Raw genomic sequence first — 20,947 nt, 5'->3', positions numbered from 1 at the left:
CAACCTAATGGGAATCAGTGCATGGTACAGACCACTTCCCACACAGCTCATATAACAGAGGCTAGAGCAGTCTTGCAGCCCCTGGGAGCCAGGTAAAGCCTGGGAAGCCCCTGGGTCCTCCAGCTTTGCCAAGCAGGCCCATGGAAGGGCAGCCCCCAATGGCCTTTGGGGTGACATAGAATCAGCTCAAGAACAAAGCCAAAGGCAGCAGCTGGGGGTGTGCGCCTCCATCCCTCCAGTGAAAAGCTATTTGAACTGCTGCATCACCCCAATAAACAGCCAGGCTCCAGGGACTTGCCTGTGCCCCGGAGCCAAGAGCAGGTATGGAGAAGAGATCCAAGGCCTGGTCTGTGTTGTGAATGCTAAGGCTGCATTTGGGCAGTTGACAGGGAGCAGGCAGCACACAGCACCCCTGCCTTCTATCCCTACCCTGTGCCACCAGAGAGGGACCTGGGCCCGGTGCACTGAAGTTCTGGTATCTTGGCTCTGCATGTCACAGCTGCTCAGCTGATGCTGGCAAGAGGGGCCTGGGCAGAACAGGGTGGGGTGAGGCAAGGCAAGGCACAGAGAGCAGGGGTAGCTAGAGGGAGTGTTGATGGAGCTGGCCTAGTGGAGGCTGGCACAGATCACTGCAGGGCAGACATGGCAGCAAGCACGACTTGTGCTTGTTCCATCAGGTTTTTAGAGCGTTTGGTCCTTACCCCAGGACAAAGCAGCAGAAAAGTCAAGGCTGTCCTCAGGAGCAGGATGTAAGCTTAGCATGCCCCACACTAGCAAAGGTCCTGGGGGGAGCTGAGATGAAAACTGCCCTTTCTGCTCATCCCCCTCAGGCATTGGGGGGCGGGGGGGGCGGGGAACATGCCACTGTGAGGAAGCAGCCAGCACAGCCCTGCAGGTCAGGAAGGAACCAGAGCAGCCAGCCCATCACTCCTGTGCTCCCACTTGTTCACCTCTCCCTTCTCATCCTAGCCCATGTGCCCTCTGCACCAAAACAACTGCCAAGCAACTCTTCAATGAGCCTTTTAATTATCATAATAATCCTCATCTTATAAAATCACATAAATACATTCCTGGGAAACCCCCTATGTAGGGGTAGGGGGAGGCACCCCAATGGCATGTGGGGACAGGCAGCCCTGAGCAGCAGCCACAAGGGACACTTGTTTCACTCAGGAGCTGCTGCAAACTGGGGCTCACTTCTCCCCAAGTCCCTGCCCTCCCCACACACCAATGGCTCAGCCTGGTCATTTCTCCCCGTTTGGCACTTATTTGCTACCCCTCTGCAAGCCCTGGAGGCCTGGCACTGCTTTGGCACAGCCCCAGCAGAGCAAAGCAACATGATTCTTCTGTGCAGCAAGCTGGAATCCACACAGCAAACTTCCGTACCAAGCTTCAGCCCACCAGCCAGCATAATGGTGAGGGGTTAGAAGAATCACTCCAGACCTGTGGTGCATATATCTCAGGCACAGCTGGGTCACTGGGACAGGGTGGGGGGAAGGACTCTACTTCTGAGTCACTGTTCCACTCACCACCACTGCAATCCAAGCTGATGCCCAATGCATTTTCCAACCTCAGCTGGCACAGTTCAGCCCAGGGCTGAAGTCAATGCAAGGAGCAAGGGAAGGGCCCTAATGCTCACCAGGCACCAAGAGCCATGAGGAAGGAACTGGTGCCCTGCTATGCCCCCCAGCCAAAGGCACCAAATGGCTTTTGCAGGATGGTGGGGCTAGCACCTATCCCACTGTACACACCAGCTGGGCTGGGCTGGGGAAAGATAGGAGGGTGGTGCTGAGTCTGCACTGCCTACATGTGCTGGGGCTGGGAGAAACATGGGTCAGAGCCAAAGGGGCTTCTGGACAGTGTTAGGATAAAAACAAAGCAAATAAACGCTCTTTGGATAAATCCAGTGTCTTTCATTAAACCAACTCAAATTCTTCTTTGCAGGCTTTTGGGTACAAATACCCTTTGCCAGGGTGAGAGACAGGTGGGGGAATGGGGAAAGATCTTTTGTATTTAGTAGGTTGAGGAAGTGAAGTTCATAACCTTGTCTGTGAAAGGTGTTTTGTAAATTCCTTTTGAAGATTAGAACTGAGACACTGAAGAGACAGTGGCTTCCTTGTAAGAAATGTGCCCCCACAGGTAATTGGGTATTCTTGTCTTTAATAGATTTTCAGTGTGCATTCATTCTGGTGCAGTTGTTGTTTGGTTTCTCCTACATATTTTCCACCCTCTCTCCAATCACTGTTTTAGTCCTCAAAGGGAACTTACAAAACACCTTTCAGAGACTGGATTTAAAATCATGGACTAAATACAGACATTGGATTTATGGCACATTATAACCTACCTAACATCTGACTGCAGGTAACCTTGCCACTTTTTACCAGCAAGTCTTTCGTTCCCTCCTCCCCCCTCCATTGACTACAGCTACTTTCCCCTCCCCCACCCCCCATTTCTCACCTATTGACTACCTTAATTTACATTTTATCTGACTGGCTGTCTTGAATAAGTACTGGCCTCTGGCTACTTAACTACTCCATCCAGGAAGAGCACAGACCAACTACAGAAGCTTCTTCTGCCTGATGAAGGGTATTTGTACTTGAAAGCTTGCAAAGGAGAATTTTTCCAACTATTTGGGTTGGTTTAATAAAAGATACCAGATTTAGTAAAGAACTTTGTCAGCTTATGTCCTTAGACCAACACAACTACAACCTACACCACAGGATAGAAACAAATCATTTAAAAGCAGGTACTTAGCCCTGTGGCCCCCCTGGGCATTTCAGAGCCTTGACAGTTGCCCCACATCCCCTCTGTTCCACTTGGCTGCAGTTAAGTTCCCATCTCTGACCAGTTCCAGGTTGCCCAGTCCCAGGGCTGGGGTGAGATAGCACAGGGAGGAGTGAGTTCATCCAGCCTCCATCACACCTGGCCCAGTCTGACTCCTTCAAGCTTTGGCTTGGACTGACAGGAGGCATCTTCGGTGTTAGGAGGGGGTTGTGCTGCCAGCTTTTTGGGGAGAGTGCCTGTTCCCTCAAGGGAACAGGGAGAGGGGGGTTGACCTTTGCATGGAGCCAGGACAGGCAAGCAGGCAGGCAGGCATGATGGAAAGGCTTTCCTTTCATCGCTGTGAGTGCACACTGTACTACTAGAGACCACCCTTCCAGTGCAGTAAGAAACCCTCCAAACAGCCCTGCCCAGCACCAAGACATAAAGAGAACCATTAGTCCCACAGGGGTCTGGGTGGCTAGTCTGGCCCAAGTGCTACACAGGGATGCCACTGAAGCCAGTGGCTCCTGCTCTAGGGTAAGGGAAGAGGCAGGCAGGCCTGTACCATGGGAGTAGAGGACAGGTCTACACAAGCAGGCCCTGAGTGACATGACAGCAGCACTGCAATGTTGGCACAGCATGATGGGAGTCACAGACATGGGGGGGGGGGGGGAACCCACCCCACCCCACCCCACTCTGCACTTCACCACCACCAGCAGCATCTTCCAATGTCTGCTTCAGCCAGTCTACATCAGGCACCCGCCACTGCAGGGCAGGGAACAGGAAACCTCTCCCGCACCTCTGTTGTCACCCCCTTCATCATGCCCCAGCAAGCTACTTTTTGATGTATGGCACCTCCATGGAGACTATGACTGGCAGCCTACTGGACTGATTTACTGGAGAAGGCAGGAGGGGGTTGGTCTAGTGCACACAGCCAAAGGGGGAGAGGGAGGGAAGTGTGAGGGAGGCAAAAGCCACTAGCTAGGGAGCAGGGGTGGGGGAGGCAAGGATTTCCCCACTTCCCAAAACCTCGCTTACTTTTTTTTTTGGTTAAAAAATAAAATAAAATAAAAATAAAAAGGGCCTTGGCCCATAGTTGCCACACCAACTCCACAATCCACACCCTCATACACGGTTCTGTTCTTGTATAAAAGCCCCCAGAGCTGGAGGAGGGAGCATGTGGCATGAGCTTTGCACTTTCAGGAGTGGGGAGAGGGGAGCATCTGGTGCCACTCCCCTCCCACTTCTCTCCCTACATCACAGTGGTTGGGGTCTGTAGTCCATGGATTTGTGCAGAAGGAGGGGTCGCAGGGAGCGGCCCCTGTTACAGGATGTCGGCTCGCTTGTCACGCACACGGCTCCTGGCTTTTGTCCGGGCTTTGAAGGCGGCTGAGTTGTAGAGGTGCTGAGGGAGAGAGACAGGCTGGTTAAGCTGTGGTTGCAAACGCAGGCTGATTAAGCTAGGGGAGTTAAATGGAACAGTGGACTAGTGGGGTGAGCTCTTGCCCTGTCCAAGCCAAAGCAAGGTTGCTCAGGCTTCCATGGCAGGGGTCCTAGCTCTTCTGTGACTCTTCAGTCCCCCCAGGGTTCCAAACCTGTCCCCTCTCTATATCAGTGAGGGAGGTATACCAGCAAAGAGGGGAGCAGGAAACCAGTCGAAGGCTGGGAGCTTTGGCTCAGGCCCCAAGAGACTTCAATCCCCTTCTGGAGATTCCTGGGCCCAGGCACAATAGATGCCACTCCCTGCATGCAAGGCATAATAAGTCTCTCCTCTTGGCACCTCTCATCAAGCCCAGCTCTCAGCCACTGTCCAGCTTAACTTTCTCCTTTGGGTCAAATAACTGGGCTATCCTGTCCCTGATGCCCCTATACATACACCCTCCAGAGGCGTCCCCACCAGTAGAGCTAGGAGTGGGGCCCCATTTGTGGACAATGCTTTGCATTCCCCACTCTCAGGACTGGGGGACTCTGGTGCCAGATGGGAGAGGGCCAACATACTACCCAGGAGTGGCATCACACCTTCTCAAAGCGGGAGATCTTGCTGGCTTTGATGGCGGCAGCATCAAGCACCAGTGGAGGGCCCAGGTCAAATATCTCACGCAGCAGCTCGTTGTTCTGGTGGGGAGAAGGGACTTGTTAGGTAGGCGTGTGCTGGGCTGAGGGCCAGGAGCAGGTCCCTGCCATAAGGCCGGGCTCCAAGACCCCTCCCCACACCTACACCCAGTGAACCTAGCCCTGTCACAAACAAAACACACATTTGAGGCATCCAAGATGTGCACTTCCTCTCCTGCCCTCTCTCACCTGAGAGATCTCCCTTTTTCCCCAGCAGACTGCCAGGCCTCTCACGTACCCCTTGGCCCTACCTGCAAGTGATGCCTGACTCCAGAGCCCAGAACCTCCTTGAAGGCGTCGTATGTTCTCCTTCTGACCCAGCTGTCCACATACATGCACTCCAGACCAAACCTGATGGTCTCCTCATGAAACTCGCCACTCTGGGGGCAGGGAAAAGGATATCAGCACCTCCCTTGGTAGCCCAGGAACACTAAGTCTTGCTCTGACCACAAGGGACATGCCCATAAGGGGGAAGGCCTTGAACAATGCAAGGAATTTGCAGCATGCACCAAGACACCCGTGCGGCTCGGACTTGCCCTCCACGCAGCCAGAAGTTCCCCATGAGAGGAGAGGTGCCACCACAGGTACCAGCTGCTTGCTGTTCCATAATGCCTGGAACTTGGCTGGTGAGTGGGGTGGGGGTGGGACAGTAATACCCCAAATCCTTGAGTCATTTGATGACTGGACCTTACCATCAGTCACAGTCCAATCTTTTCAGACCCTCTGCCTGGCAACTTCCCTGGAGTCACTCATGCCATGAGTGGCCCTGGAGCCCAGCTCTGTCCTCCAGGCTCACAGGAGCTAGGGACATCGGTCCTGTGGTGACAGTGCTCCCTGCTGGTCAAGAAGATATTGGGACAGCAGAGACAACTGTGCTGGCAAGAATCCCCAGCAGGGATAAGATAATTCCTGAGAGGTCCCATGCTCTGCATCCTCACCTGTAACCCTGCTGAGGAGGCAAAGCATGAGGCTGCAGCTCAAGCTGGGGACTGTGACCAGGGTATGCCAATGCTCCTATTGGGACTTGAAAGCAGATGTTTCTGGCTAGAGGGTGTGGCTATCAGACCAATAGCCATATTTGGGGTCGAAAAGAAATTTCACTCCTTGGTAAGATCGGTTTGGACTGTGGGAATTTTTGCCTTCCCCTGTAGTAGGGCATGGCCCTCTAACCAGGAGCTCCTGAAAGTATAACAACTTTTTACAGCAGCAGGACATTGAATGCTGTGGTCCCCCTACTTTATCTGTTGCAGATTAGGGTGTTGTGTCAGGGTTGACTGTGTGGGTTTATTAAGAGGTTAGATTATGGCTGTATGGGATGTTTAGGATAGGGATTATCCTGCCTCAGGCAGGGGGTTGGACCAGGTGACCTATGGAAATCACTTCCAGCCCGACTTGTTTCTACAATAGACAGGGCACCAGCCCTGACAACAGGAGCAAAGTGAGGTGGTCTCTGCCACCAATCCCTTTGGTCAGCAAGGAATACTAGGCCTGACCCATCCACCAACCCAGGGGTTATGGGGGTGATGCCAGGCCAGCCCCAGAAGACAGACACCACTGACCCTCCTACTCTTGTGCAATGGCAGGATCCATAGCTTTCACCATGCCACCAGTTCATGGGGGCAGTCCCAGGCTGCTCAGCAGTAATAGCAGGAGGTGGTTATGCCAGGCCCAGACCCGTCCTCCAGGCGAGGATTCAGAGCACTCAGGGATGGAAAGTGGTAGAAGGGAGATAACAGCTACTGTGACCGAAGCCAGAGCAGACTCTTTAAAACCCATCTGCCTGCTGGGAGAACCTGTCTGGGTGGATGAGAGCAGGGGATGGGGGATGGCTGGCACCAGGGTCAGAGCACTACTTCCTAGGAGACCCTATAGATCAAGAGCTTGCAGGTCTGATGGGGGAATAACTGCTCTCCCCAGAGATAAGCCCCTTCTCCCTCAGCAGGGGCACAGTAGCCCTGGAGCTCGGTTTTTCTCCTGGAAGAGACCAGTTCAACTCTGCTGTTGTTACAAGACTAATCCATCATGTCCAAACCCTCGCGTCGCCCCCCCACCCCCCAAATCAGGGCAGCAACATAGCAGGCACCTCAATAAAATGCAGTACGTCGCGGAAGATGGAGCGCTGCCGGCGCCTGTCTGTCTTGGCCCGGTACTTATTGCTGTCTGTGGCCAGGGCTTTCAGCTTGGTGCACAGGAGGTCGGTGTCCTCATAGAAATTATCCTCCTGTAGAGAAAGGAGCCACTGGAGAGATGCTGGCATAGAGCTCACTTCCCACAGCCTGGCACCTACTTAGGGAAGAGGGGAACCAAGGGCAAGAAGCCATCTACCCTGGAGCTGGAGTTTCCCCACAGGGTTCCAAGAGAGGGAGCTGATCCCACAGCTGATCTTGCCCAGCTCAAGCAGATCCACATTCACAACACCCCTTCCAGCAAGGGAGAAGTAGGAGCTGGCTAAAAGTGTAGGAAGGAAAGGGCATGAGGTAGAGGGCAAATCAGCTGATGCTCCTCTCGCTGCTGGAGAGCCAAGCTCAGGCATCACAGCTGAGGCTGAATCTGCCAATTCTGCAAGGGAAGCAGCAGAAAGCTGCCACATGCCAGTCCTCCCTTGGGTGCTGACCTCCCCATAGGACAGAAAGCCAGGCAAACGAAGCTGGTCCTTGGACCAGAAGGCAGGAGATAGAGGGCACTGGCTTTGCACCAAGCACATCCCACACTGCAAGTGCCACAGTGCCCAGGCCCCTCCACAGGGTGACATACCTCCATATCACGGGCTAGCTCAAAGAGCAACGCAATGGTCTCGCCTGCCGTGATGCGTAGGTTGACATTGTCGCTGGACAGCATTAGCGGCAGCTTGAGTAGGTGACTGTGGCAAGAAGGCAGGAGATTAACACAGAGGTGGCATCAGGCTTGTGGTGCTCACCTGGGACACCTCCAAGGGCAACAAACAGCCAGAAGACAGACCTTGCGGGGTGGGGGGTGTGGAGAAGGGAGGCAGTGCATGTTGCCAGCCCACTGCCCTACCTCGTACTGGCAGAGGCTGGCATGGCCCCTGCTCACCAAGTAGCCAATCATGCCACTGATAAACGCCACAGGCATATGTGCAGCTGCAGCATACATGTGGCCAGGAATGAAGCCCAGAAACTTGGAGAGCAGTCTCTAGCTGGTAAGTCTGTGGGAAGGAAGGGGCATGGCGGCAGTGGGGGGCAGATCAAGGCCCCATGGTGAGGGAGGGAGTGGGGCAGGGGCAGACGTTGCCCAGGCAGGGTGGTGAATGCGACCCCAAGGACAGCTCCCTGCCACTGCATGCACCCCCAGAGGAGGAATGGGGGGCACATGCCCCCCACCAGATTTATGCACAAGGCGAGGGCAGGCTGTCTACTGTGGGCTCAGGAGCTGTACCAGCCTCTTCTAGGAGAGGGGCTATGAGGAATTTTGTGGTCGCTGTAGCCCACCCCATAGTCACCCCTCTCAATGCTGCCACTGCCTGCCCAGAGCCCAGAGTGCAGCCCTGGCCCAGCCCCCCCACCTCTGCTGGGAAGAAGCCAGTGCAGCCCCTGGCCCTGAGCCTGCAGCTGGCAGCCTGCCTTCATCTTGTGCACAAATAAGTGGGGGGCGACATGCCCTCTCAGGTGTGCACACAGCAGCAGGGAGCTGCTTCCCCCTCCCGGACAAGCCCCTTGCAGCTTCTCCGACTCTTAGCAGGGTTGCATTTACTGCCCTGGCTGGGCAGCGCCTGCCCCAGCCCCACTCCCTACTTCACTATGGCAGCCTCGATCTGTGCCCTCATGCCCCCCCAACTTGCCAACTGGATTCTGCTCTCCACACTGATGGGCTGCATACTGGCTATTGGTTTGGTACTGGCCAATATGGTTGGTTAATAAATTGACCATTGGCATGGCCAAAAAAAAATAAAAAAAATCTTTATTGGTGCACCCTTAGTCTTAATGCAGCCAGACCTACCCCATCACCCACTACTGCTCCTCTCCCAGCCCATCATGACAGTCAGTTCCTGCCACAGCACACGTGGACATAAGAGGTTCAATACCAGCTGTTTTCTCGGGCATCACAAGCCAGGGTTTCCCTGGCTTGGTGGGATGGCATTAACTCACTTGTCCAGGATCTTCTTGATGTAGGAGCTGGGGCAGATGGTGAGTAGGAGGGACCAGGACTGGAGGGCATTGCAGTGCAAGGTCTGGAGCAGAGGACTGTGTTGGGCAGGCATGGAGTTGCCCTCCTCTGGGCAGGAAGTGCTGAAGATGCCCTCCAGGCAGGTAAGACACGAAATCAAGTCCTGGGAAAGAGATGGCAGCGAGGTAAGGTGGCCAGGGAGCCTCAAGCTAACCTGCTCACCCTGGGGTATCACCTGGCTAGCCCAGAAGCAGCCAGTTTCCTGATGACAAGTGTGCTCCTTGGACAGGAATAACTCAGGTCATAGGCAGCTGGCTCTCCCAGCAGAGCCAGGGCCATCCTACCACCTGTGGGTGCCAACAGGACCCAGAGGTTAAAAGCATGCGAACTCAGGGTCAAGGACTGCTCTGATTCTATTCAACCTGGGAGCAGGCACACAGCGAGGTTGCATCCTTCTTATCGGAAGAGATACAGACAGGTTTCTGCTTTGGCAATCTGCCCAGTGGCTCTTTAGACAGCTGCTGTCAGGAGGGTCACAACTACTACCTTGCTCCATGCCAGAGATGTGCCACTAACTGCGGATGTGGGGGGGAGGTCATTAACACTGAGGCTAGGGCTGGTGACTTCTAGGACTCTTTCCCCCTCCCTTCTTGCCACCCACCCAAAATGAGCAGCCACAAAGGCTCATATCATGGTTGGGGGATAATGCCACCTCCCCTGGAGCAGCAAAGTCCTCATCAATAGTGACAGCTATGACCAAGTGATGGCACAACATGAGCAGGCTCTGAAGAAGCCTTTCAGGGGCTGCAGGATGGGATGGGTCCAGAGGCATAAGGCTGGAAGGGAAATCAGCGGGGGTGGCAGGAGTGGTGAAGTCTTTCACCTTCTGGGGAAGAGCAAGAACTCTTGGCTGGTCTATTTAAAGGATCAGACGGCCTCAGCTCCTTACCTCCAAATCCGCAGCAGCAATATAGCAGCACATCCCCAGGGCCACAGCACACTGGAGGCAGACACAGGGGAGGATTACAGAAGGCAACAAAGGGGCAACCCCATCTCCCTTAGCCATTCCCCATCCACAGTTGAGGCTGAACATCCAGCTGTGCTCACTCAGGTCTAAGCCCTCTTGTTAAAATCATAGGATCTGCCCACCCTGCACTAGAGAGAATGCCTCTGGTGCAGTTCAAGGCCTGTGCTCCTTCACCAGGTGGCATCACCCTGCTCAGAAAGGAGCCATGTGGGCTGGGCTGGCTTTGTCCTCAGCCTCCATGCTAGTGGTTAGCTCCATAACCTTAAGTCCATCAGGGACCAGGGACACTGACCAGAACAAAAAAAAAATAGCGGATTGATTTCTGAGGGGGGTCCTGGCTTGGTAGCTTCCGTGGAAAGCAGGCAGGAGTAGGGAAGGTGCCCACACGCTCCCTGGCGCTCACAGATGCCCCTCTGGCCAGTTGTGCCACCCTCTTGCCTGCATTCTCATTCCACTCTCGGCCTGCCACAAAGATGGTGGTGACAGGCCTGTGATCCAACAGTTTCCTAAGAAACTTGGCCAAACCTCAAAGAGTGGATAGAAGGTGAGGGGCATGCAGCACCCTCCCCATGCCCAACACTTTTCTGAAATGTGGTCCTGAGGCAAATCCCACCCAATTCCCCTCAAAGTGCACTAACTCTGTCATGAGCAGCACACACAGCCCTGCTCCCTCATGCCCTGATCCCAAGTGGACCATGGCAGAGTGGGAAAAGGAGCTCAATACTCACGCTCTGCCGAGAGATGGGGCTGGCCGAGGTGTCGGTCAGGATGTTGATGAGAAGGGGTTTCAGGCTGCGGAACACCTCTTCCCCCTCGGGGCCGGAGCCCATCTGAAGGCACAGTAGTGTGAGGACAGTAGCAGCCAGAGACTGCTCCTCCCCTTTACCTGCAGTGCGAAGCAGACACTGGGGTAAGCACCACGGTCCACCTTCCCCCATGATAGCACTAACGACTGTGCCTTGAGCTAATGTAATAGTACAGATGCCCATCCACTGACAGGTAGAGGTGGGTGACCTGTGCAAGTGGAGCTGAGCACTTGGTGCTTCTCTCTTCAGCTCAGCCAGCCCCTGGCAGGCTGATTTCTGGTACACGAAGGATTTTAGCCTATGGGGGCAGAGCTGAGACCAGAGCACCCCACGCAGGTGGCAAAGGCAGTAGTCCCAAGACATGGAGCTAGCAACACACCCAATGTTGTTTTGCCAGCTGTAGCAGGACACCCCTGCAAGGCAGTGGAGAGGTGTTTGCCTGAGAGTTACGTACTCAGTTGCTGATGTGCTGCCTTAGGCAGCTTGAAGAGGCCCAGTTAGGTCCCCATTTCCTACAGCTAAACCTCTCATACAGAGCTCCAACCCTCCAGCGCATTTCTGTTACAACCTGTGGAGGTCACAAGAAGATCCTGGTTACAGACAAGGACTGATCCCAGCCTACAGCCCTGGCCTGAGGGAGATGTTCAGCCCTGCCCCAAATGAGTACTACTGGAGTGATAGGATAGGGCAGGGCAGGGCAGCCATACCTTTCTTCAGGCACTTCTCCAAGGAGTCTGTGAGCGTAAGCCTGCGTTCCAGCAGGAAGTCAAAGAGCATCTTGGAGGAGAAGGCAAGCCGCAGGTTCTCCAGAGCCACCTGCCGTGTCTTGGCACTGGAGAAGACAGAGACTGTGCTGGGGAAACAAGGCAGTGCTCTGGGAGTGTAGAGAATCCTGCTAGAGTGGGGCAGAAGTGACCTGTAGTCAATCTAGCACCCAGAGCAGGAACCACAGCAGGAGAGGCAGGGCACAACCCTTCCCACCTCTGCTTGGGCTTCCTTAGGGTGATGGATGGCCTGGTAAGGCCATAGGGTTAACTGGAGGCCAGTTACTCTATTGCTTGTCTAGGGACCTCTACAGAGGGACCCCAGGGTGGCATCAATGGATTCACATCATGCCTAGTGCTGAGGATTTCCATCTGCCCACAAGGAGGGATCTTAGGCGAGTGGCAGCACCTCCATTCCCCATGTGCAATAGCTCCTACCAGGATGGAGACCTTCCTCAACAAGTTTCTCCTTTCAAGGGTGGGAACCAACTAGCCACACTCTGAAAAACTGTCCTGTGACCTGTGCTGTTCCTCTCTGAACAGGTATCCAGGGTCTCTGGGTTGTGCAGCTTTGTGGGAAGGGCTGAGAGCTCCTGACACAGCAGCAGGGTGGGATTAGGTACAGCCCTGGGGCAGGGGGAGCCTTCAGCCTGCGCCAACCCCACTCACCTCTTGTCCAGCACATTGTCAATGCACTCCTTCAGTTTGTCCTCCACTTCCTCCTGTTGAGCTTGCTCATCCACTGTGTCGCTCCCTGAAAGACAGCCTGCGTCACCCCCGGCCAGGCCTTGCAGCACCCTTAGCATCAGGCACCTGAACTTGCCCCCAGGCATACCAACCACAGGCCTGGGAGAACAGCAGCCTCATGACCTTGTGCCCTGGCACTATGCATGGTCACAGGCATCTACAGTGGAGTGAGGGGAACAGCTACCATGCAAGGCCTTCTGTACCATCTATTAGAGCCCTTTACACAACAAAGGCCTGGAAAGTCTGCACCCCACAGTTGTTAACTGACCCTGGAAAAGATCACTGAGAACTGTGTGTGAGGATTCAAGACTGAAAGCGTGCTGCAGGGAACTGCTGAGGGGCACTGCTGTGTGGGCACCCAGGACAGAGCTCCCAGCTAAATCTGGAGCAATCTCACCCAAGCCCAGGACATGGGATGGCTGGGATGAAGGGATGCAGCACTGAGCACTCGGCTATGCACTGTACGTGTCCCTGGTTGCCTGCAATTGTCACCTGTATATGGCATCCCAGTTGGGTCCTGGGCTTCCCTTTCTCTACCCCAGAGACAGTTGTTGCCACGCTGCCCCTCACTCACCAGTGCCTTCCTCTGCAACACTGGTGCCCTCGCTGGCACTGCTATAGTGACTCAACACTTCGCTGGCTGCCTCGTCATCGCTGGCCTGGGAGTCTGCCTTGGCACTGCTCCGAGCTCCTGGGGAACCAGAAAGGGAAGTTAGGGTGGCTGGGGACAGCTGTAAGCATGAGCAGAGCCCATATGTCCTCTAGGCAATCCTCCCTGCCCAACCCAGAGCTTATCAAGAAGTAAGATCTTTCTGTGTTTACACCTAGTGCTAGGGGATTTGTCATCCTGCAGCCCCAGCCTGGCAGGGACCTCCTGGGTCAGAGCCCCAGCTTCAGCTGCTATAGTCACCACAGCACAGAATCCCTTTCATTGGGGAAGTTCGCCTCAACACCAGTTAAGTTTCTTGCCCCTACTTGGAGCCTCCTCTTGATTTCCAGGCTAAGTTCGGCAATGGCCAGTTCATAATCAATTTGTTCTTGTGTCAGCAGCCTTTAGCCTGAAGGCTCTTCCCTCCTCAAGTTTCCCCTTCATCTCAGCCTTCCTTTGGCAGGAAAAAGCAAGCTGATCTCTTCTAGATTTCTCTCCACCTTTCCCCAAATCACCCTAGTAGCCCTTCTCTGTACCCAAGCCAGTTTCAACCAACCTTCCTGGAATATGGGTGACCAGGACTGGACACAGGAGTCCAAAGGATACCTCCTAGAGTCTTCTTCAACAGTACTGATACTTCCCCATATCTAGAGGGGATGCCTTGCTCCACACATCTTATGTCAGCATATCTTTCACAATCTCATCACACTGATACCCTCAGATCCTTCTCCTTGCTTCCATCTAACAAGCTCCCACCCCACCTAGACCTCCACACTGCAGCAGCCACTATGCCTGAAGTTGTCCAAGGCAAGCTTGACTTGCCTACACAACATGCCTCAGTCCCTTGGAGTGGGCTGGCTGCTCATCCCACCTTCTCAGAAGTTTAAGAGGTGGAAGATCCAGTCCCTGTAAAATCCCATATGCCCATGTTACTCACGAGTGGTCCAGCTTGGGCTGCCACCTTCACCATGCAAAGATTGTATCTCCTGCCTGTGAACCACCATGCCTCTGAGATTGCTGTGTGGATGCCACACAGACCTTCCCAGCTGGGCCATGCCAGGGGACTGGGAAGGCCTCCTAGGTTCCCGCAGGTCAGCTGCAGGCCCACCAGTCCCAAGGCTCAAGTGCCTGTACTTCCCCTCTGCCATGGCCACATGTGTTTGGGGATGTGGATATTAAAAATACACCACGCACAGTTTGCAAATGAAGTTGTGAGTAGGCACAAAGCTTGTTGCTAGGCTAGAGGAATCCAGCTCAGCCACACCCAGCTGATAAAGAAGCAAGACCTAGAGTGTTCGATACCCATCCACATGGTGCTGGCTGATGAGGCACAGGCTGAGCTATCAGAGCACTTCAGATGCAGCTCCTGGAAGTCAGTGCAGCCTCTTTCCAGGGCAAATCAGCTTCCCCTTCTTTGCCATAAGCAGGCACATCTCATTTTGGCAGCAGCGAGGGCAAACCAATCAGCTTGCAGACTGCGATTAAGCAGCACAAACTGGTTGCAATGCAGGCTAGTAGTGCCACATGAAATCAGAGAGAACTAGGGCTGGAATGGCCCTCAGGAGGCCGTATAGGCCAATCCCCTGTTCAAGGAAGGATCATCCATATCCAAAACCATCCCATACAAGTCCCTGGCTAACCAGTTCTTAAAACTATTCAAACACCTGTGGTTCACAACCATCAGGCACAATGACTCAACACCGAGGTAAGCACACAGGGAAAGCAGGTGACTGAGGGCACCATCAATGCCATGTTGCTTGCACCATTTAACAATTACATTCTTGGGGCAGAAGGTGAAACACAGGAATGGGGAGTACAGGTCAAAGGCTAACAACCAGGGCTCCAAGGTGGGACCCTGAGCAGAGATCATTGGCAAGTGCCCACTGTGCCTCAAAAGTATCTAAGAAGCCTGTGGACACTGACCAGAGACATGCATGGATAAGTGAAAGGAAGACAGCCCCACAGGTGCCTAGGTTGCCCTTGTCAGGGTCTCCTTCCTGGTCTGTTAGAAGGACAGCTTGGCTAGAGCCAGGAGGAGGTTGAGCAGAAGTGCCACCAAGTCCCTAAGTCCAACATATAGGGTACACATAAAATAAAAGGTGTGGGGGAAAGGGTAGTAAATCTCAGGAAGTGGTTGTTAAAAATACTCTGAAGAGCTCCAAGGAACAATGCCCTCCAAGACAGAGAAAAGCACACCCCCCTCCCCCTCTCAACTGCAGGGTAAAATTATTTCCTGATCCCAAATGTGTTGATTGGTCTCATCCCAAGCATAGGAACAAGACCCTCTAGCCAAGAATCTTCAGGTTTAATTCCCACCAGAAACACTGGCATATGCCAGTCAAATCCCCAGTCTTGGCTGCAGACAACACCTAGTGCTTCTGAGGAAGGCAAAACCTGACACCTGTAGCAGCAGGAATGGAAAATTAATTTCCTGATGTGGCAACCACCAAAGCAAATAAGCATTGGATAACTAAACACCTGCTGGCAGGCCTGATACCGGCTTGCTGGCCCAACTCAGAAGAGCCTGACAGTGTGGATGGACACTCCCTCCCTGGTGGTGATTAGAGAGCTCTGGTGCAGGCCAAAGAAAATCTAGGATTAAGCAAATGAGGTACTCACATGCACACAGGCTTTGTGAGGCACATTTCCAGCCAGCCAGCCAAGCCAGAGGCAAAGGCTCCCCAAGAACTGCGTGTGGACACAGCCCGAGAACAGTGAGAACAGTTCACCTTACATGACCCCACAGAAGTGTAAAGACTCACCCTGGGAGGGGAGCCAAATCACTGTGCCCAGCATCCTGCTTCCCCAGCTTGGGATGGCACTGTGCCAAGGCACACAGTAGGTAGCTGTGAACAGAGGTGGCCGAAGAGCAAGTGTGGGGTGCTCAAGTTTCAGGGAAAGAGGAAACAATAGGGCGCAGTGCTGAACAGAGGAGTATCTGGGCCCAGGGTGAGGCAGATGGGTGCCAGGGAAGGGGAACTGGGTAGACCTCAGGGCTTGTGTTTTGTAAAGCCCAGCTGTACAACAAGAGATGCAGCTGGTGTTTTAAGCCCCAGTTCTTTGTGAAAACAGGAGGCAGAGCCAAACTAGGGACATGCTAGAAACGGGTTAATACTCTTCCAAGTCTGGAAGGAGCTGGCAGGACAGGGCAGCTGGCAGAGACATGAAAGCATATTGTTGAGTGCACAGCTGGCCCCTCAGTGAGCCCAGGCCTTCTCCCTCCCCCTCAGCTCAGAGGCAGCACACCACACAATGCCAGGGCCACGTGGAAAGGGCAGGAGCCAGCAGGATCCTCTGCAAACACAGTCAGAAAGTGCCGAGGCCCACATGCAGACACCTACTTCTCTCAAACTCCAGCAAGGGAAAAAGGCCTGATCCCAAAGGCCCTGGGATGGCAATGGGCACATGGTGTGCTCAGGGCAGCCAGGCCCTCATGTCCTGCCACTGAGAACAATCCTCCTCTGGCTGCTCCCTGGGCAAAGGGAGGGAGAACACACCGGTGAACCATTTTACACAGCACCAGTGGCAGGGGCATTCACAAGCCTGCAGCTCCCCCTTGAGGCCAAACACAAGGCATGTGCCCCCCAAGGAGCTGGCAACCCAAGTGGTGCTACTACATCTATTCTTACCCCACAGGACATCACCTCCTTTATTTGCCAGCTGCCCCCTTCTCAGCACTGAGCTCTCACTCTAAAACAGAGACACATATGTGCCCAAAAGCCAGGGTACATGGTGGACCCACCTATTCTTCAAATCTGCACTCTGACCCCAAGTCATCATAAAACAGCTGCCAGTCACGCAGGACAGGCTGTCTGGGCAGAGTCCAAGAATACCTAGCTCCTAGCAGCACAGGTTGAAGGTGCTCTGTTGGGGGTTCAGCTGAGGTGACAGCCTATACCTCATATTCCAGCCTGCTCTTCCACATTGCTCCAAATGGCAGACTGAGCTAAAAAATACCTAGGAAGTCTCAAGCCACTGGCGATGCCTGCATCCAGACATACAGGGCAGCACTACATTCACATTAGAAATGCTGATCAAACCCAGCCCAGGTTTGCTGAACCAAGTTATTTAACCAGATTTAGCCCTGACCACAGAACATCCCACAGCTGATTGTACAGCACCTGCTCCCAAGTCAGTCAACAAACAGAGGTCTGGTCCAGGGGCAGCTGCATGGGTTTGAAGCAAACACCTGTGTGTGTCACACAACTTCTAAGGTTATGTCCTAGGTGCGCCTGTCTCCTAGGGGGCAGGGACGGAGCCATGTTCCAAACTAGGCAGGTGCGGCGCAATGTGTAGGACCCCCCATGGTTCTGTCTGCACTGTGCCTGAGAAGTAGGGCAGCAGGTTTTGATCTAGTCAGCTTGGGTATCAGCTGCCGTTGCACAAGCTAGTAACTCCTCTCAGCAACCAGAGTCTTGGAACATGGGCCAGGCTACCACAATAGGGGCTAATGCCCGAGAGTTTCCCAACCTGTTCTGTCATCACACCTGACTGCAGGATCAACTTCCCCTTGGCAAAACCAACCCCCACACAATTTCACTGAGAGCTTCTGCTTTAACGCCAGCCACAGGGCATGGTAAGCAACACATTCTGTACCAGTCCTGGAACGGCTGACAGTCAGACAGCAGCAACAGCTAGAGTAAAGCCATTCAGTGATCTAGGAACAAAAGTGACAGCTTTATTGCTACATTCAACACCACCAATTTAAGGACATGTACTCCTGGCCATTGGTCCCTTGCTGGGCACTTCCAGCTGTCTTTCAGGTGCACAGTCCAGCTCTTTCTGCTGATGGCAAAGTTTTGGTGACCCACTGGAGTTCATACAACTGTTGCTAGCCAGTTATGACCATCTTGCATGCAACTTTCTTTGGCAGGATTTCCAGCAAACTAAGCAAGTTGACAAGGCACTCAGGCTTATGTGTTCAGAGCACAGCACTGCTCATTCAAGTCCCAACTCAAGTCACCAACTTCATGGGGGGGCCCCCCCAGAGAGAGAGACGCAAGCCTCTGCGACTCAGCTTCCCCATCTCACCAATAGAGATCTGGGGAAGGAAAGGCAGTGAAGAGGAGCAGTATTTGTACAGCACTCTGAATACCTCAAAAGAAGAATGACAGAAGCATGAAGCATTGGGAAAAGAGCAGCAATGCCAGTCCATGTCCAAGCAAAATATTTACAATGAATACAGGCATCCAGGCACCCTTGGTCAGTATGAAAGGCTTTGGAAGAGCCAAATACCACACTTGGCATTTTTATAGCTCATCATGTTCAGAACACTTTTAAACAGGATCCAATTAGGTCCCAGAACCCAATAAGTCAGGGGCGGGCAATTATTTTGGGCAGAGGGCCTCTTACTGAGTTTTGCCAAGCCATCGAGGGCTGCGTGACAGGCAGCCCAGGGCAGAGAAATATTAATTTGCTAAATTTTTTAGGGGCCCTGCGGGGCTGGATAGAATGGCCTGGCAGGCCAGCATTTTGCCCACCCCTGCAACAAGTCATGCCAGTGTCAGGTGCAGATGGCTTAATGGGTATTTCCCTCCCAGACGCCCCATGCTATAAAGATCCCTCTTCTTCAGCTGTGGCCTTAATCACGTATTCCAAGGGTACCCTGTCACATAAGGAGCTAGCATGGGTCAGCAATGTCTTTGGGCAGAGTGCAAAAAATACCCCAACTTGTAAGATGTTGGCATCCAAGAGGCCTGATCCTTGTTGTGGCAACTTCAGCCTCTTCCCCACTGTCTGCCCAAAAGCACGTGTACACCTACCACTAGCAACAAGTCAAACCAGGGCTCTGCAGACCTTGGTGTAGTGACCTGCAGCCTCCCTGCTACCTGCTGCAAGCAGCTTGGGCTCCATGGTAGGTGTCAGGGTCCTGCCCAGACCCCGAGGCTGGCTGTAGCAGGCAGCCGGGAGTGTTTACGGAGCCCTGGCCTAGCTCACTGCTGGTGCTAGGGGCACGCATGCTTTGGGGAGGACAGCAGGGAAGAGGCCAGGGCTGCATTGCCACAAGGACTGGGCTCCTTGCAGCTCCCCTACTGCCCACCCTGAAGCACACGGGCACCTGCTTGCAGCAATGAGCCAGGCCCGGGGTCCGCAGACTTCAGTGCAGGGGCTTGCCGCCTCCCGGCTGCCGGTCACATGCAGCCCAGGCTGATCGCAGCAGGCAGTGAGGAGGCTGCAAGCAGCTGCACCACGATCTGTGGAGCTGTGGCTCAGCTTGTTGCTGGCAGTGGGTGCATGTGCGCCTCAGGGCAGATGGGGGGTGAGATGTAAGGGACCCAATCCTTGTCGTGGCAATACAGTCCCAGCCCGTTCCCTGCCATCTGCCCCAAGACATGTGTGCCAAGCAAAACGATCATATCCCCTGCCTGCACGCATACCAGGGGTTACAGACCCCTGAGCTAGGAGCGGCATAGGCCTAGAAGGGGCCTCCTGAGCCACGGAGGCCAGTGGCCTGCACGTACGGGCACCCCCTGTCCAAAGCATCTACGAGAACAGCCTACGTCAGGCCAGCCTGGAGAGAGCAGAGCACACGGGCACCCGAGTAGATGAATTCTTCCTGGTGCGTCCCATTACCCGCCCAACAAGTCTTCCCCCTCTGCTGCAGAAGTTTTACTGTCGATGGGTCTCGACTAGACAGGGCCACGGCCAGCCCCAGAGGACACATGCACAGGGCAGGCTGCCCGGGCTGGACAGAGCAGGGAGGCACCAGGTCAAACTACAGATCGGGAGCGATCCTTGGCCACAGACAGGTCTCAGACAACGACTCCGCGGCCCGGCTTCCTGCGGGGGGAGCAGGGAGAGGGAGGCGCCCCGACATCCCCGCTCAGCCCTGGGGTAAACCGGCCCGGGGGGACGGACACCGAGAGCTGGAAAGCTTCAAGCCAGGAGCGCGGACACGGATCCCGGCGGGGCAGGCACGAGCGGTCGGGGCGCGAGCGCAGCTGCCGCAACACAAGCCCGGGGGGAGGGGGGGGGCACCTGCGCGCCACCGAGGCCCCAAGCCCACTCGGCCGGCCGCTGCCCCACACGCGGTGCTCGGCTCTGCGCCCGCGCCCCGGCCACGCCACGTGCCGGCGGCTGCTGCCCTGCCATGCTACCCCCGCTCTCGCCCCCGTCCCCGCACTCACCGCGGCCGCCCCTGCGGGCCGCGTGGCCCCTGCGCGAGCGCGGCATAGCCGGGCGCTACCGGGCTCGGCCGAGGCCGGGCGCCGTCTCAGGGCCGCGCCGCGCCGCCATCTTGCCTCGCCGCGCGCTCCCCACCTTTGTGACACCGCCCGCGGCATGCCGGGAAACGCAGTGCTCGGCCCGGCCCCAGCAACACCGCACGCGCAGCCGCGGACTGCAGCTCCCGGCATGCACCGCGCCCACCGTATTAACCCCTAAGCTGCCGCGCCCTGTGCCGTGGCCCGCCCTGGGGGCGGAGTCACCCCGCGGGCCCCGCCTGCAGCGCCTGGCCCCGGTCATACGCTCCGTCTGTGCGGCACCAGGGACCATTTATCGGGGACACGGTCCCTGGGAGAAGCTGCGAAACCACCAGCGAATTCTCCAGCTCAGCCCGAAGAGCGATAACAATAAAACCCCAAGGGAAAGGTTGGCTGGGAAAAAAAGCAAAACTTCTTGCTGATCCTTTCCATTAGAAGGGTCTGGGAGAAAAGCCTGGTAAGAAAGCCGCCCTTGGTCCTGACGTGCAGCATGAGGATGCTGTCACTGCACAGCCAGCGAGAGCCCAGCACGTTGGGGAACTAGAATGAGTACCTTCAGCATTTTTTTGGGGGGGAAATTATTATATCTATCTATCTATCTATCTATCTATCTATCTATCTATCTATAGTAATGGGCACAGTGACTTTAAAATTGGTGTAAGGTGTGTGAAGAAAAGCTTTTGCTAGATGATGTGTGTATGTGTGTGTATATATATACACATATATATATATATATATATATATATATATACATA

General features: G+C 54.6%; 1 protein-coding gene across 1 annotated transcript; it reads right to left on the bottom strand.

The window, feature by feature from the left end:
* Nucleotides 1-1,009: 1,009 nt before the first annotated feature.
* Nucleotides 1,010-20,231, bottom strand: IFRD2 (interferon related developmental regulator 2). The gene is made up of 12 exons (XM_006266378.4): nucleotides 20,118-20,231; nucleotides 12,916-13,032; nucleotides 12,264-12,348; nucleotides 11,538-11,662; nucleotides 10,753-10,910; nucleotides 9,947-9,997; nucleotides 8,979-9,160; nucleotides 7,627-7,732; nucleotides 6,956-7,093; nucleotides 5,124-5,252; nucleotides 4,780-4,875; nucleotides 1,010-4,165 (listed from the first exon to the last, which is right to left on the bottom strand). Exons 1-12 carry the CDS (start codon nucleotides 20,161-20,163, stop codon nucleotides 4,085-4,087), a joined length of 1,314 nt encoding a protein of 437 aa, XP_006266440.1. The 5' UTR covers nucleotides 20,164-20,231; the 3' UTR covers nucleotides 1,010-4,084.
* Nucleotides 20,232-20,947: the final 716 nt, after the last annotated feature.

The sequence above is a fragment of the Alligator mississippiensis genome, chromosome 12 (assembly GCF_030867095.1).
Source record: "Alligator mississippiensis isolate rAllMis1 chromosome 12, rAllMis1, whole genome shotgun sequence".
Taxonomy (NCBI): Eukaryota; Metazoa; Chordata; order Crocodylia; family Alligatoridae; genus Alligator; species Alligator mississippiensis.
The sequence above is the reverse complement of the archived record's forward strand: the minus strand, read 5'-3'. Positions and strand labels throughout refer to the sequence as shown.

Coding starts and splice junctions, on each gene's coding strand:
- IFRD2 (XM_006266378.4), bottom strand. CDS start 20,163: ATGCCGCGCTCGCGCAGGGGCCACGCGGCCCGCAGGGGCGGCCGCG. Junction 7,094..7,626: donor AGCTAGCCCGTGATATGGAG/GTATGTCACCCT, acceptor CTTTCTCTACAG/GAGGATAATTTCTATGAGGA. Junction 4,166..4,779: donor AGATCTCCCGCTTTGAGAAG/GTGTGATGCCAC, acceptor TCTCTCCCTCAG/CACCTCTACAACTCAGCCGC.